We start from the raw sequence: 17,974 nt of genomic DNA, 5'->3' as shown, positions 1-17,974 counted from the left end.
AGTTAAGTAGTCGTGTCGTTAAAATGAGAAAATACAGAAGACACTTTTACCCGGCAATCAGTGCAGAAAATTTAAATTTTGCACAAATATACACAGTCGATATTATTCATTGTAAGCAGTACAAATTGACGATACGTATACACTGTCGACAAAGCTGTGTATCGATAGAACATTATTTCTGAAATGCTGATCGTTGATCTGAATGTGTCGATGAATAAATATCGTCCGCAAGATTTAATGCCGATGAACTCGTGTCAATGAAGAGGTCATCAACGAAACGATTACCTCGGTCAAATAAGGATGACCCAAATGCAGAGCAGGTCGCATTAAATCCGCGGGAACATCGCTCGAACAACAGTAACTAGGTGGGGGGGTGGGGAGGGGTGTCGTTGTAAAGCGTGGGGCTTACGGAAAAAAAAATCTGGCACCGATGTCAAAAGGAGAAAAAAAGCGGAAAAACAGAAACAGGAGCAACAAAAACTGGAAAAAGCTCCGCGTAAAACCGTAAACACGTCGAAAACTGACGTATCAACGGGGAAAATCGGGCGCGACGCGGAACAACTGGTCGAGCCACGGCCGCTATCTAAACGCACCCGCGAGACACCGATTGATGTTACATCGACAGAGATAACGGTGTCCAAACAATGTAGCCAGCGCGTCAAAAGCGGGCCGACGTTAAAACTGTTTATCGTAGCGAACGCTTTACCGGCCGGCTGCGTCCACGCTAATGAGACAATCTCGTTAGCCCCGGAAATTCGCGTGGACGACCTCCAAGAGCGTTCAACTACGCCCCCTATTCGACCTTACTAATGCCTCTATGGATGTGTGTGTGTGTATGTGTGCGCGTGTGTTTCTGAAGATATACTGTCTGCAGGTGACTCGTTTGCTCGGCTGTTTAATTGGTTGTTGCCCAAGGACTGCCACTTATCGCGTTATTAACGCTGAACGTATCACTGCTCGCCGAAATAACCGGAATTAGATCATTCTATTTCGTGATTAATGACATTACAGTAGACCCTTCAGAATGCGAATGCAGAGATAGAAAGATATTAGTTTGTGTTGGAAATGAACCTTTTAGGTTAATGCGATCGTGGCGCCCTCATATTGATTGTCGATCGTGTATTTGGCGCGTACGATTTGTATTTGTCATTCTCGGTGTCGCCATATCAAGACTCCCCTCCCACTCCTTCCTTCCCCTTCTACGACGCTATTCCCCCACGCTTCCGCCACGACCCGGTCACGTGACAGAACTGGCACAGAGTGGGTAACTTTTTCCCCTCAACGAATAAACTATTGACGCAAAAACCAATGCCGAGTCTGGCACAACATGGGACTGCAAACGGTTAAGGGGTGAACCTTGTGTAAATGGCCTGTTTTTCAAGAATTTTTTTCTGAAAAATGTAATGCGTAGATTGATTTAAAATTTGAGGTATCACTTATTAACGTTATAATGTACACAGATATATTTTTTATAAATATTATTCGTTAATATCAATGGTGCAATGGCGGCTTGAAAATGGCATCCTGTGGCGTACAGTGCAAAAGAATGATCTGAAACAAAAACATCAAAATGGAATCGTCAGTTTACGCATATACGCACAACATGACATTCTTCTTCTATTAAAATTTGAAAAATTGCAAAAATGGCGAAGTCTTGAAAAAACCGATTTTCTGTTAATAACAATGTTTTAAATAAAAAATTGAAAAATCGGAGCTCGTCATGCTGTGGCCCATTATTTGGCCTTAGAGCGCAAGTCGTCGTTGAGCAGCTGTTGCGTGTGACGAAGTAGGAGGCGACTGTATACCGACATATATGCGTGTATACATAAACATAGCGCAAGATGTTTCTTTTACATAAACAAGGTTCCCCCCTTAATGAATACTTCTGTTCAAGAAAATACGAAGGTAGCAAACGTAGTTGGGAACCTAATAGAATATGAAAATGGGGATTTGCGGGAAGCAGTCGGCTTTCCGGCTGCAATATCGAATATCTCGAGACAGAAATCTGCTCGCGCGATGCCGCGGCACGCGTCGCGAGTTTCTACGCGATTCCACCACGATCTCGAGGATCGACGCTGTGTGTCTATTTGCGATCGGTCGATGGCTGCCGGAGAATCCTTCCCGACAAATCCGTGTACATTTCCAGAGCTTCGGTGTACGGTTCTGTTCGTCTTGGGGCTCTTCGTCGTCCTTGCCGCTCGCGCACATGCTGATCCCTCTGTGTTCATACGCCTCCACGAGTGGGTCTCGACAGCGAGTAAGTGCTTCCGCGATACAGGGACGCGGGAAAAAATTTAGACGCCGCAATACTCGACCCAGATAACATCGGGCCTGGATCTTTGCACGATACTGTCGCCGGTTTATCACTGCAATTATCGACATGGTGATCTTCGAGATCTCGATGAGATCTAAAGAAATTTAAAGAGATTTAAAGAAAACTTCGATGACCTTGAAATCTCAAAAAATATAACCCTGAACAAATTTTTTGCCTATTATAATATTTGCCCCTCGGAACCAATTAATGTTTCCCTCTGAAATTTTCTTCTATCATAAGAAACAAGCGAGATATTTTAGATGCTCGAGTTAGGTGAGACACCCTGTACAATGAATTCTCGATATATGTCAACAACACGGGTCACAACAATACCGGGCAACGTAGATTTTTGCGTCAAACGATATTCGAATCGAAAAGGCCGCCCGGGCGTTTCGTCGTGGAAACCAGATTGTTCGTGCTATTTTCTTTCGAGGCGAAGTTCCGGGCGAAAAAATCTTCATTGAATCGAGACGCGTCGGCCCGAATGAATCGATATGGCCGCGATTCAAACTCGATTCTCGCCCTCATCTAAACTTTCCTCTCGCCTTTCTCCTCTCGGCGTTGTTAACCCTTGTTTCGCGCGAGCGCCGAGCGCCGCGAACTTTCGTATTCCGCGAGATTGCCGGCGTTGTTGCTTCTCCCTTTCTCCGAAAAGGAGCCCCGGCCCGGAACGAGATCAAAGTTTCGCCATCGAAAAACAACGGGAACAACAATGCGGGTCTTCAATTAAGGCGGGATCCACCGTTCAATTTCCAGCGTGGCGCGCTCGTACGATCCCTCCTTCGCGTGTTTTTCCGTCGGGCTCTATACTCCGCAGTGTGAATTTGTTCAAAACGCAGTGCTGGTGAGAAAAGAAAAAACGAGGCGTTCGTAATCTTGTTCAAGGATACTCATAATAATTTCGTTTTAAAGCTGAAGCTAATACACCGGTGTCCTTGAATCTTTGCAGTAGGTCCTCTGTTTTAAATTGTACGTACACATGCTTATCATAAATGCGTAAAATCTAATTACCGGTGAAAGGCTGTTATTGGAAACATTTTCGGCCGCAACTCAGTGTTCAACCTATCCGACAAAAATCGTGGAGTATAGTCACGAGTCGGTAGAACGAAAAATAATATCGCCGAGTTGGACTCGAGGGTAAACCGTGTAGCCAGTCGCGATTACAGAAAGCTGCTAATATTCCGGGTCGATCGCGCGAAATAATTGCCAGGGAAGCGGAAGATGTGGCGGGCGCAGCCCGAAGAGCTAAATAGGAAGTGGATACCGGAGGCCGTCCGGGAAAAATGAAAATTTCGATACGTTTCCGCTCGAGAAGACCACCATTCCGTTCTCTCTCCTCGCTGTTAGCGTTCGCTTCTCTCTCTCTCTCTCTCTCTCTCTCTCTTTCTCCCTCGTTTCTCCGATAGGACGAGGATGGGGAAAAAAAGAACAGCTCCCGCCGCGAAAATGTCTTCAGCTCGTTAGGAGCTTAACGAGAAGAAACGCGCGCTAGAGAACTGCGGACGGGGAAAGGGAGAAAGAGAAAGATAACAGGAAGAACGGAAGCGAGAGGGAGAGGATGAAGCCGGGGAGTACGAGCAGCTCGAGAGCTTTCCGAAGTTGAAACTGCGCTCGGTAATACCGGCCCGACCGGAATGGTCGAGTACTAATTCGACTGTAATAATGGTGTACGCGCTCGCGAGCTCATCGCGCGAGCGGCAACGCGCTTCATCGCGCTCGCTATTACTCTGCTGGACAGCCGGCACCCCACTCGTCCGAGTCGCTTTCAAACTCATTATACGATTTTTAATACATCGCGGCGCGCGAGCTTGTCCGGGATTCATCGCGCGACGGATCAAAAACCGCACAGGGACTCGAAACACCCCTCCCCCCACCCCGAGAACGTCCAGCCCTCTCTTTGTCCCTCTGTCTCGCACCTTTCATAGAATCGTTCCGCCAGTCTCCGTGGATGTATAATTAGCGAGCGCTATCCAGCCAGACGACCTACGTGCAACGCCCCCGCGAGCCGGCCGGGCCGACCCACGAGAAAATTCGCCAGCGCAACGTTAGAACGTTTCTACAGGCGGATGCTCATCTACACATGATTAATCGATGTTTACGATGCAGGACCGACAAGATAGTAAACCCGGTTCGTAATGTATTACAGCTTGTACGCCGGCAAACGACAGTGAGGAATTATAACCGCGGAACAATACGCCAGGAAATTCTCACCGGCGCGCAGCGCTTACGCGTGGTAAAGATCCCCAGCGACTGTGCCGCCGCAATGCTTTGACGGATAATCGGTCCTAATGCCGCTCTTAGGATTTACTTTTACGATAAAATGAGGAAACATTACATTTCCCGGGGAAACATTCGTTTCCGAACGCTTTGAGACTAACCACGCTAACTTCAGAGGAAAGTGATGGATTTTCTGAATAGAGTTTTCTTCCGCTATAAGCCGACGTTGTCTTTTTCGCAACAAGAACATCTCTATCCCCTCTTCTTCTTTTGAAATTGTCCGCTTGACACCGCTTAGTGCATGTTCTGTCTTCTTCCAACGAAAGATATCGCTGCACGCTCGACCACTTTAAGGTCTCCCGGACAACTTTATGGAAGCCATAAACTCCCGGCCCACTCAAGAACAATGTCAAGCACCCGCATCCGTAATACGGACAAAACCGTCCCGAACCATCGTCTTATATCGAACGAAAACTGTATTAGTTTGTGTACTGTGCTATTCCACGACTTGTATAAAATTAATTTGACTATCATCGAATAAATTGCGAGACAACAGGCGGCACATATCTGTAGCGAACGTGTTAGGATATTCGAACAAAATGAGAGGCTGCGGATGTTTATGCAAAGGAAAACTTGTTTCAGTAAATTCCAATTCACAGGAACCAAACAGAAATTTATTACATAAAATCAGGGATCATAGCTATTATAACCAAAAAGAGAAAAGTCATGGAATAACAAGTATATCATCGACTAAAATTACAAATTAGGGTTATAAGTAACCGAAAATTTTTCACTTCTTGGTAAATGTTACCGTTGAGAGAATTTCATTTCGATCACTTATAACACTTATCGATAGGAGAAGTTTATTTCGGTCGCTCATAAAAGTAGTCGATGAGAGAAATTTATTTCGATTGCTCATAACAGTTATTGATGAAGGAAATTTGTAATAGTTATTATTAAATAGTACATCTTTCAAATGGTAGACAATAAATTATTTGATAAATTTTTTATGCATAAAATTAATTGCTACAATCAAAATTTAATGTGACAAACATGAGTTTTTCCAAATTTTTTCCTGACAAATTATCTTGATCCAGAGCAAATCATCTAACGTTAATTTTAGAGCAGAAAAAGTTCGTTGAACGCTAACCTGAGTTGCGGGCACAGCATGAATTATAACTGCTTTGAGAAATCGAAACAGTTTTTCTTCATCGATAACAGTTATTGTGGAGGATCCAATTTTTTGGACGCTAATAACTGTTATTTGTAACCAAAAAGTATAAAAATCGATATTTTTTAATCATTTTGTTCTTCGAATTTTTTCTTTATATTTTGTGTAGGAAGTTTTAGAATAACTGTTATTTTTGATCCCTGCATAAAATTTATGTCTTGATATTCTGAAATTCCTTTAGTATTTGTAATGTGTAAACGTACAGCCACCCATTTTTGCCATAGAGGCGCATAATCCGGAGTCTAAAAATGATAAACGAAAATTAGTACTACTTCGTATTGTTCTCTTTCGTGTATAGTCTTCTAACAGTAGCCGTATACTTCCCATTAAAATAAAGTAGTAATACTCGTGTTTAGTAGACTGTATCTGTTTGACAGGCTCTTCCGAATCAGCGTTTCGACGACTTGACGTTTCGATTGTCACGAACGCGGTTCGATTCGCAGCTCGTTAAAAACCGAACGTCGCCGGGACGGATACGGTTGTCGGCCACGGTTTAAGCTCTCCATAAATCCGCTGGTGTCCGCCATTTCCTTCTTAGCAGCCGTTCCCGCGATTTGCATACCAAAGACTAATCCTTGCACGCGCGCGCGCGCGGGCCAGGGTAGCCCCGACTGAAATGAAAATGCACACCGGGTTTTCTCTCCCACTCTTTGGTCTCGAATCCGCACGCGCGAATATCATTTTCTTGTACTCGGCGAACAAAGCTCGAACGCAGCGTGCGCGATTTATGCGCGGAAAGAACGAACGACGGGAACAGCAGCGAGGAGCGGAAAAGCGAGGCGAAGGGTTGCGCGAACAAAAGAAAAGGATACGAGACACACGAAGGGCGTGGACGGGAATTATGCGCATAACGTTTTTCGAACGTTTCGCCAGAGCTCACCATTATTTTTCTCTGGTTTGTGTTGCAGCGACGGCGGCCTGGCCGAGGCAGGAGCAGCCGTGCCCGATCACCGGTGACTTCTGCATGAACGGCGGTACCTGCCTGTTTTTCGAGACCGTCGGTGAACCAGCATGCAGGTGAGCGTTGCGCCATATATTTTACTTCGACCCCGTTGAACCAGCGTTTGCGAGCCACCTTCTTCTTCGTGAAGTATTGCGGAATCGAAAATCCTTGAAGGATCTCCGTGGTTTCTCGATCGAAAAATAATGGGCTCCTTTGAGAATTTTTTGAAGCAAAACTAGCGAACACGTTGAGTTTCAACTTTGCGGATAAGTGCATCGATCCTTAAAGAATACTGAACAAATTTTTACATGGAGATATTCTTTTATCTCAAGCTATAATCATCCAACTGGGACGATACATATCTCGAAAAGCGTGTGAATGCAAAAATCAATTTATTACATTTGTTAGAAAGGGACGAACCATGAATGTGTTTACTCCGTAGAACTGTAGCTAGGGTCTAATATAAAATACATCAAATTTCGTGGACTCACTGTAAAACGGAGACTTCCTTCTTTGACTCCATTGCAGTTTAAGGGCCCGGGGAGGTCGCGTGACTTTTTAATTAATAATTTCCATTCACAGATTCAAGATCCGTCTTGGTCTTGATCCGACGGGTCTTAAGCCTGTGACTAAACTTGTCACATTTTCTGCTTTGTATTATCTGATATTATGAATTCTGACGCCAGAAACGTGCTTCAAGTTTTCGCCTTTATTTCGCAACAGAAAACTCATCCAATGGCATAAAAATGCTTCGATTCCACGACACGCACATCGTCAATTTTTGGCCTACTTCGAACGCTTATATTACCAAATCCGCATAATCTCGGTAGCTCCTGACCAGTGCGCGCTAGATTGAATCTTCCTCTTTCGAATGAGCCCTTTACCAGCGACAAAATATTCTTCTTTAAGAACGAAAACTTGAAGCGCGTAAAACCATTTTTTGCCGGTAATGCAGTCACTCTACCTTATCGCGAATCTACGGAGACCGGCCCCTTAAGTTGCTGGAAAAATTGTTTATATCTGTAGGGACGTTTGTACCCACCGAATCTGAAGAAATATCTTCTCACGGCGTGCCCTATGATTTTCCGAGGCTCCAAGAATATGATCACACGCGGTGGGTCGAAAATATTGAAACAAACGGCCGAGAACCTGTTCCCCCAATCTATCCCATCGTTCGCGAGTGATACGGTCCGGCCGGAATTGGGTTTCGCTTCTTGTTACTTTCTTTTCTCGCCGCGCGCTATCACAGTGGAGATTGGAATAGGTTGGCAGAGGTTTCGCGGGACTCTGCCGATTCCGTGGAGCTGGTCTAGAAAGGACGTATCCGCTGACCTCTGCCGACAGTTCTCTGCCAGTTTCTCTGCCACCCCTCGTCCCTCGTCCCATCTATTAGAGAGCACACGCTTCTCTTATATTCTATTCCCCGTGGCTACTCCCCCGGACCCGTCGCTTTATCCTCTTTATTTAACGAACTATCCCTCCGTTTGTTCCCTCCCTGGAGATCAGCGATGAAACCAACTGCCCCCTCCCTCTTCCTCCCCCTCGCCAACACTGCTAATCAAACTGTTTGTCCGTGGCAGGAATTAGATCAGCCGGCCGCGTCAGCGACTTCAATTATTTACTGCTCGCCCGGCATATTCGCGTTTACACTTCTTCACGTACAGGGTGTATAAAAGTCACGTGTCCCGACTAACAGAGCGGGATTTTTTATGCTTCTAGATCGGTGCAGATCCGTTGAAAACAATGGGCCGGAAATTGTCTGATCCTTTCTTTCAAGATCAAATTTTTTTGTTGCATCGTATAATACTCGTCGCGAGGAATCGTGGATCTCAGGTCAACCGGTCTCTTAAAGAACGAGTTCACAGTTTCGTAAACTATTATCTGTATCTACGGGGTGTCCCAAGATGGTATAATCGTGGAGGGGATGATTCTACCAGAGAAAATAATTCGGAAGTATAGAATAAATATTTTTCATTTAACGCCTCCGTTCGATGAAATACTCAGAGTGTACATAATTCGTTAAGGCTCGCACGAAAACGTTGGTAAGAACAATTTTTACAAAATTCCTCCTTCGCGTGATGTAGTATACCATATGAATGATACTCTGCAATATACAGTGTGTCCCACGAACTCTCTCCACTTGAATATCTTGGTTATTTCAAACAATACGAGAAAATGTTACTTACAGAAGTCGTAGGGTTTAAGAAACTGCATAATGCGGTATAAACGATAGTCTTGCAAGTGGAGGCGTAGAAAAGATATAGAAGTCACCTTCATTTTTATAAAAAAGAATAAAAACAGTGAAATATCTCAGCAACTGTAAGTTTTAGGTCAAATACACTTCAGCACTTGTATACTCTGATTACGCCAATCTATCGAAATCGAGCATAAAAAATTGGACATTCGATTGAAAAAAAGAAAAGTGACCTCTATATCTTCTCTACGTCTCCACTTGCAAGAATATCAACTATCTGTAACATTTGTATCAAAAGTGTATAAAAACACTGTACAAAAAGTATCCCAATTTTACTCTGACAGACTATACTCTTAAAATATGTATGCGCGAGCAAACCGATAAATTTGAGAAGAATCCCAGGTGAACATGTCTTTCTTTAATTAGGGAACATCGCCTTGTTTTCGTGCCCGGCTGTGTTTCACCATTGAAACGCTCCGCGCGTAGTCTCTTAAAACGTCGAACCACCCTTTACAAGCTCGGTGTCTTCGTACCGAATGGGAACGCCGTCGTTCCAGTCATTTGTAAAAGTATCTCGGGCGCGATCGACTCCACGATGCACGGCTCGCTCTCATTTGTCCGATGTCCATTCTTGTCCCACCCCTTTCGCCTTGTCCCTGTGAACCCTTGTTCCTCGGGGGGACGACCTGATTCCTCGATAAAGCCAATAAACCCTCGTCAACCGGTGGCGTGCCGGTTCACAAACCGCCCGCACACCGCCGTACCTCAGCAACCCCCCGCGCACAGATTCTCCCCGCCGTTTCAACGGGAGAGAGCCTGGTCATTTTTAGCAGTCGATCGAGCCCCGGGGGCGAGTTTCAAATTTATTCGACGACCGGTTAATTAATGTCAAAGCCCGCCGACAAAGCTCTCGGCCCCTTGTCCGCGGTTTTTCTCCTCGGCTCTGCCGGTCGACCGAGTGGAAACGGCGAAAAGTTCGTCTTGTCGATGAAATAATGCCGAGTGCACACGCGTGCACCGGTGCGGAGCGGTGCGGAGCATTGCGACGAACCTCTCCCTCTCTTTCTCCCTCTCTCTCTCTCTTGCTCTCTATCTCACTCAGCTCTCTCGTTCCGTCGAAATTAACGAGTCGAGTGTTTGCGAGTTTCGACGCATAACCGGTAGCCCCGGCGAGTGTGTTTGCTTTGATATTGGCGAACTTTTTCTCCCGCGGTCCTCCGTGATTTTTAACGTGGAGGGGAGGGAGCAGGGGACCGAGACGCACCCCCATACTAAAACTCGCACACCCCCGGAGGAACACCGTGTCGACTCTTGCCGTTCATCGGTGATTTCCGGCGACGTCGACCGATCATCGAAACTTTTTCAATTAAACCGATGACGGTTCTCAATATATATAGTACGTAGAGCGCGTACGTGGCAGTGTGCCGTTTGAAAGCAATGCGCGGCGCGGAAGAAATTTAATTTTCGAAAAGAGCTGTAAAACCGACACGGCTCGCCGGAGCGGAGCCGGGAAATTTCGGCTCCGCGAATTCCCCGTGGAGAGCACGGAAACACGCCCGCCGAACGTAAAAAATCCATTCCGGCCGGAGGAATTTTGTATGAAAGCTCTCGCTCTATGCGATTCGATTCGATCTATCCGCGTCTTGGTAGTGCGACGTTCCCGAAACATAGTAAACGCAAATCTAGACGTTTCACTTTAGACGTACGTCCCGAATCCACGGTAACAGGGTTGAATGGATTTTTAAAAGACTCTGTACTGATTAGTTTCGAATGATCTAGTCACCTAGTGAGGTGGCCTAAAAACGAGGACATTCAGTAACTCAGAAAAAGAAGTTTTGTTCGTACAAATCTTTCTCAAATAGTCTTGATTCATTCGCCTATATTCGAACAATATACAACAATTTTTTAAGAACGTACCGATTTGCCAGACACTCTACTATTATGGTTGCTCGACTACCCCCGTTGTCAAAACTGTCCTCGGTGTAACAACGTTTGTGGGTGACCTAAACTTGGTGTCGAACTTGGAAATCTATTTTTATTGCAGTGCGTTCGGCAAAATTTGCTAGCATGCACAAGGTGGTCGTGACAAATGTTAGTCCTAGGATAAATCTTCTACTTTCTATTCTTGTATTGTGAGATTAGCTGTTTTGACCGATTTTTGTGGGGCATTGTCAGATGAATAAGAGTGTGGATCTTTATGCGGAATAAAAATTGTCCTCGTCGATTCCAGGGTACTGGAATAAAATAAAAATCGATTTCTTCCTTCAACACTAAACCTACCACGGTGAAATGACCGGTCTTCTATTGGATTGGTCGGAAAGTAATTTCGTTTTTTCCTAACAGAGGACGTAATTGTATTTTCACGCAGCCAACTTCACGCTTAAGCCGCATTGTCAATATATATTTTAACCGCTGATATAGCAAGACTTGTTTGTGAAAAAGTTTGTTTGATTTTGCGCAATAGTTTTTTTTTGGTACCCTATTATATATTTTACTTTTTTACTACCGAAAAGGTGAAAATGCTATTCAAGCAAAAAAAAAATTATTCGATGTGCATGGAGGAGATGTATTGATAGAACGACGGTGCCAAAACTGGTTTGCAAAATTTCGTTCCGGCAAGTTTGATGTTGAAGATGCACCACGTTCTGGAAGGCCAGTTGAAGCTGATAAAGACAAGAGTGGGTAATTGGGTACTTTGGTATTGCATCAAAATGGAGAATACATCATTAAATAATATCTTTATACACTATAAGAAAATCATTTTTCATTTTCACCAAAAAAAAAAAAAAAAAAGAAAAACGAAATTTCTTTTCGAACATCCCAATAGAATGTACTCGATTCTTCTGGTGTAATTACTGCTTAGCATTTCACCCGCTCGCTCCCGTCTCAAATGCATCGATTCAGCCCAATGAAGCCTCAACAACACAAAACCTTTAGGACCACCCTTAGAAACCGCTATCCACGGAAGCCGCGTTTAACGTTCGGCAATATCCCATGAAACAACGAGACCAACAGCAAATCGGGGCACAGAACGCCAAGGAAACGTCGCAAAAAGATCATCGACTTCCCCAATCCGTCAAAGAGATCGCTTAAGCCAAAAAGTCGCTAACAAAACGATCCGTCGTTCGGTGCGCGTCTCTCATCCGAGTCGTTCTTTCTCTCGGTGAACTATTTCCTCCCGTTGTTGCCAATAAATCAGGGAGCGTATCTCCGGGAATCCCCGATTTATGGATTTCCAGTGGCTCGTCTTTACGCGGAATAAATTTCCCCTCGCGATCGTGATCCCGATAAACTCGCTATAACCTCGGCGCGCGCGATCCGAGAAGAATCGAAAAAGGCGACGGAGCTGGTGGTACTTGGAGAAAGAGAGAGAGAGAAAGAAAGAGAGAGAGGGGGGGTTCCTCGCCGAAAAAACGTCGAGCAGGATCCCCCGTGAATCGTGTGGATCGTGTCGATCGGGGGGCGCGCTCTGGCAAAAGGAACGAGGTAGAGGTTCGATGACCCAGTTTAAAGGGTCGAGAGACCGAAATTCCGGCGCGTAGATCCGACACGAATCGGTGTCGCGACGCGAATCGAGCATCCAGTTTATCGCAGCTGGGTCCCATTGCGGTGTGTGTGTGTGTGTGTGTGTGTGTGTGTGTGTGTGTGTGTGTGTGTGTGTGTGTGTGTGTGCGCGCTCGCGCGCGCGCGCCTTCTCTTCTCTTCTCTTCTCTTCGGGTTTCTCTTTGCTTCCCTTCGCCCCTTCCAATCACCGACGAACCCTTTCGCATCCAGCCTTGCGGCGCTTCAACCCCGAAATACGCGGTGAATGCAAAGCTTTCGCACCGAGCACCCGCTAGATCGTAAATCTCGACGCGAGAGACACTTCATCCCGCGACCTCGTCGATCCATTCAATTCCCGACTACACCTGTGCGCAACCTGTGACTCCAGCCGAACTATTTGCCATGGGAAAGTCGGATATTACCGGCCCGGAACTTTCTTTCCACGAGCCGAGGCACTGCGAGACCATCTCGCAGTAGAAAAGGACGATTTTAAACGGACGGTCTGCTATACTTCTCGTGCGAAAGAGATTTGGACAGGGTTCTGTGAAGAGACTATTCTTGTTTACTCCCTGTTTATTTATTAGTCATTAGGTGGGTCTTCAAAGCGGATTTCCACGGTGCAATAACTCAATCAATGTATTTGTGATAGGGAATCTATTCTACTTTAGAAGAATAATGCAGAAGTCTAGGTAAATCTTCGAAAAATTCGCTTGCAAACAGACGATGTACACTAATTTTGTTAAGCGGAAAGGACAGTGGAGAGACTACTGCTCTCTACTCTCTATTTGTTTATTAACACTAACCAGGGTCAAATGACCGGTTTCTTATTTGACAATTAATGGAATTGTAAAGACGCTTTCACGGGAAATTATTGAAACGCTTTCTTCGTTGAAATATACAATTCGTTAAAGATCGCGCAGTATCGGAACAAATTCAGTCTTGATATTTTTAATCAATCAATGTACCTTCCATAGGAAATCAACTTCACATTTCAAAAGTCTATGTAAATCTTTTCCTCTATATGTTTATTGGCTAAAAGAAAAATGTTCGTGTAAATATCTAAAGAAAAGGGAACCGTGAGGACGTCGATAATTATAAATAAACGCATCTGGATATATTTGAAGCCAGGATATTAATAAACATGTAGCTTTGCATACATATTTTCATGAAACCCATTTCCAGAAAATAAAATCATGTGTAATTATCCACTTTCGAAAACGACCGTGTAAAATTCTGAAATTGTTAGTTTAGTAACTACCTATAATATCCGTAGTAATATCCGTAAAAGGTAGGCTTCGAAAACAGGTCTCGACAATGCAACAACTCCATTAATGCATTTGTAAAGGGAATATTTGCATTATAGAATGGAAATCATACTGAGACATACTAAATTATAGTACAGTTGCATCAATACGCTTTACGCAATTACTAGCATAAATTCGAACTGAATAAACACTCGAGAAACTGATTGTGTGAATATCCAAAGTGGAAGAGCTTGAGTTAGTTCAAGGAACGAAATTTTGCAGCTTCGTCGAAAAATAATATTTTTAATTTCAATAAGCAGATCCTGCAATTGACTCTTTTTGGTTTTTGTGAAAGGATCGAGCAAATATTCGACGCGGATCTTTTTCAACTGGTCAAAACCCCCATGTTCAGGGGGTGAAAATCGCTCTGCAAGTTGGAGCAATAAATTTGGCGATGTATGTTCCCAATAAATGAATATTTTAAAAATTTATTTACTCGGCCCCGAGCACGGCATTGAAAAATATACGAGTCGCGTTTATTTGCACTTTTCCCTAGAATTATTCGTTTCAGAGATAAACGGTCAAATATGACAAATTGTTTTCAACCCCAACTTTCAAAGCTATTTTCACGCCTTGCATACGAATATTGGTAAATGGACAAAAATACCTGTGGAATATTGTATTCCGGATGCGAATTCCATATCATTATGCACGAGTTTCACAAAAATCATATGTTCTTATTTAGATCGCATCCCTGGAGCACACGGTCCTCGGCTATTATACTTAAACTTAAAGAATCATGTCAACAGCATTTAATTATCTCTTGCAAAATCGAGTGGGTGTTTATAGAACTGAAATAATTTCAGATTAATACAATTTTTGCAACTAGCTAAAATTATTAAGGGAAGAACAAAATGTGTATCTGACTCTTGACTCTTACAATCGACGCAGAAAATTTTCCTCGTGCAAGTTATCAGTGATCTTAATTGGCTATGAGTTGTAATTTAGATCAAACCTAACTGTAAATTTAGCAACTGCCACTTTCTATTTTTCAAATGCATTTGAACTGCTCAGAATGGCGCGGAACGTTTCTAAACACGCTAAACGCCGGCGATTCAGCGCGTTTCCGCGCGAGTTCAATCGCTTCGAATTTTTTCATTATCCGGAAGATTATAGATTTTGCATAGCGAAACGGGCGCAAGCGAGTATGACCACGGTGTCCAGGTAATTGGATTCGGGGGCAGGGCGAATGGGTTTACACGGACCGTTCGATTTTTCATCGACGTTGCCACCGCGCCGATGGCTGGTACGTCGAAAGAATCGCTATCGTACGCGCGAATAACGCACGAGATGATTTCTTTGACGTGCTGGTGAACGCTCGCGAACGCTATCACGCTTGGAAAATTAAAGTTCGCTCCGGGGGATTTTGACACCGCGTTTGTCTGGCTCTCCTCTTCTTTGCCGCGTCAACGCAATCTTCCTTGGTAGTTATTTTCCTTTTAGAATGTCGCCGCGTAATTTTCATCGTCTTTATTAACCATGCCTTTTCAGTGTCCGAGCGAGCGGAGCGGTGCAGAGCGGAGTTGCGAGCGCAAAATTCGAGCGGCAAACGGAGCGGGAACGCGAGAACCGGCTGAAGCCGGAAGCCGCGGAATTTCCATCGGTTTTAATTTAACGCCCGCATGAAATTCAAACGAAAACTTCAATCTAAATGTATAGCTCGTATTTACCGGCGAACGTTAAGCGAAATTTCGAGTTCCATTAAGGTGTCCGAGCCACGCCGGTTATGCCACGGACTCTTGTATTTTTTTACTCAACGCGGAAACGACTTTAACCCCTTGAACGACGGACGCTTTTGACTTCCGTGCTGGCTGTGGTTAAATCCATTCAGATACTCAGGTATCAATTTTCTTTTAGCTCTTACTGAATCTACTTCTCTCTGGGAAATGTTAATTTCTTTGTCGGATTTAATCCTGTGCTGGAAATATGGTTTCTAAGATAAGTTGACTCCACTTGAAATCTCGAGACGTTCCCTGCCGCTAGACTGCGGATCTTTATGCAGAATAAAAATGTTCACTTGATTCTTTAATAATCTTCTTTACATTGAAAACAATATTATTATTATTATTTATCTATTTAATGCTTTAAACCAAGTATGCTTCATGTAGCATATACAATACATGAACATATTAACATATTATAATAGCATAATGCGCAAACAAATATTTTGTTCAAAACAGTATTCGTAAAATTTTCTGATCTCTTGCTATTTTATATTTCACCCAGCCCATTTCTTCATAATAATCCACAGTCTATAACAATCTCACAATTCACTTAAATACAGTAAAATTAATTTTACACACTTAGCTATTTAAGGGCTCGGTCTTCGTAGATTCGCGATAAGGTAGAGTGACTACATTACCGTCAATAAATGGTTTTACGCGCTTCAAGTTTTCGTCCTTAAATAAGAATATTTTGTCGCTGATAAAGTGCTCATTCGAAAGAGGAAGATTCAATCTAGCGCACGCTGGTCAGGAGCTGCCGAGATTATGCAGATATTTGGTAATTCAGGTCAATTCCCCTGATCCGGCGACACTGATTTAACACTAGGTTTACAGGACCCGTCAAAATGGCGACGCGTCAAAAATCTAATATTTTTAACTTACGTTTACCGAGATTGTAAAGATGCATCCATGAGAAATTATTTAAAAAATGTATCTCTTTGGGTATATATTATAAAAAGGAATAGCTAAAAATTTCGATAAATAAATTCTTGTTATTTTTTTTTAAATAATATTGATGATATTCAGAGACTCCGTGACTTTCTTCTGTTGATTGAAGAAGGTGTGTTGCATTGGATAAAACATTTTAACAATTAAAGTAGGCAACGAAACGAATAGTGCGAGCGAACACGTCGACTCTTCCAGTCAAATTTCTCAAAAACTGAAGATGGTAGAAGAAAACACCGTTCAGAATCGGTGAAAAAATTCATTGTCCATATTAACACCGGCGCAATTTAATTGAGTCATTAAAAATAATGCACAAAGAAAATCACACGTTGACAAGACTCATCCGACCAGATCATACGCGCCATCAAAGACCATGCCGACCCGCATCGAAGAGCACTTCCGGTGTTTCAGATTCCCGGTGCACAGTGATCGAAACCCGTAACAATTCTCTGCACACGGCTCGAATAATCTTTTCGCGGTTAATTCTGCCGCGAACCATGTCAAAGACGCGACTCGCGTACGCGCGTCCCGACATTTTCATCCTTTCAGCTTCAGGTTCGCGCTTCCTGTTAAAATAACGAGCGTTTGAAAGGCAAAAGCTCCGCTCGGCATCCGTCGACCGTCGAGAGGATCTCGCGCCTTCCGGCAACTCCGTATCGGCCCCTTTGTGTGCGAGCTTTTGTGCGTGGGCGACAAGAGTGAGACCGAGTTCCGCGTATATGGGCCAGGGTTATGCGAGAACTAGAGGAAAAACGGAACAGAAGAAAAGCTAGGGCTCGAGAGGTCACGGGAACGAGCGTTGCAACATCGGCGAGCTGAAATCCAACGCTTTTCTCTACTTCTTCAGCATCTCCTTCTCTTCCTCTTTGTCGTCACGAACACATGACATGCCGTTCCTCGTCGTATTTCAGTTTCCCGATTTTTGACGATGCTCGTATCTTCGGCAACGTTTAGGGACCAGAATTACAGTAGATGATGGGGTGATTCGAAACTATGGGACGAAAAACGTACAATTTGCGAATGTGACGGAACGTCTCCGGTGTCACTGAACGTACATTTGCAAATTGCGAACATCAATGCTTCACAAAGAGATAGTATCGAGTGCAGCCTGGATTTCATTTAAAAAATTGGTCGTTTCGATCAAAAGGGTAGTTTCGATCGTTAACCTCTACATGCGGCTCGAACAATTCGGGTATCACCTATAAAAAAATCGAGCCAAGCTGCGTCGATGGGTTCGACGAGTTTCACAGCGGCGAAATCGTTTTCGCGGGGCTAAATCAGAATTTCCTCGCGAATCCATCGTCGACTTCACGAGACGATAAACCCCGACCGGCTGTAATACTTTTTATATCTGGCACGTAAGAGAAATTTATGCTGGCCGAGGCACGAAACCCTGATTCCGGGGACAAGCTTAAAGTTGCTTGGCGTTTCCATGGGGGGTTGGTTCTCGTGAACGTTGAACTTCCCGGTCTCCCCGTCACGAGAACAATATTTATACGAGTCGATACGAACCGCGATAGCCGCGCGGAAACCGTGCGCGCCGATGTTCGAGCGCGTTT

At 44.1% G+C, this 17,974-nt stretch overlaps 1 protein-coding gene across 1 annotated transcript in view; it reads left to right on the top strand.

Annotated features, from left to right (window-relative positions):
- Positions 1-17,974, top strand: part of Vn (membrane-bound neuregulin protein vein) — a 403,465-nt gene that overhangs the window by 350,953 nt on the left and 34,538 nt on the right. The window contains exon 4 of the mRNA XM_076805822.1: positions 6,671-6,779. Coding sequence (XP_076661937.1) covers positions 6,671-6,779 — 109 coding nt within the window. The remainder of the gene's footprint in view (positions 1-6,670; positions 6,780-17,974) is intronic.

Source organism: Halictus rubicundus, chromosome 2, assembly GCF_050948215.1.
Source record: "Halictus rubicundus isolate RS-2024b chromosome 2, iyHalRubi1_principal, whole genome shotgun sequence".
Lineage (NCBI taxonomy): Eukaryota > Metazoa > Arthropoda > Insecta > Hymenoptera > Halictidae > Halictus > Halictus rubicundus.
This window is presented reverse-complemented; position numbering and strand designations above follow the sequence as displayed.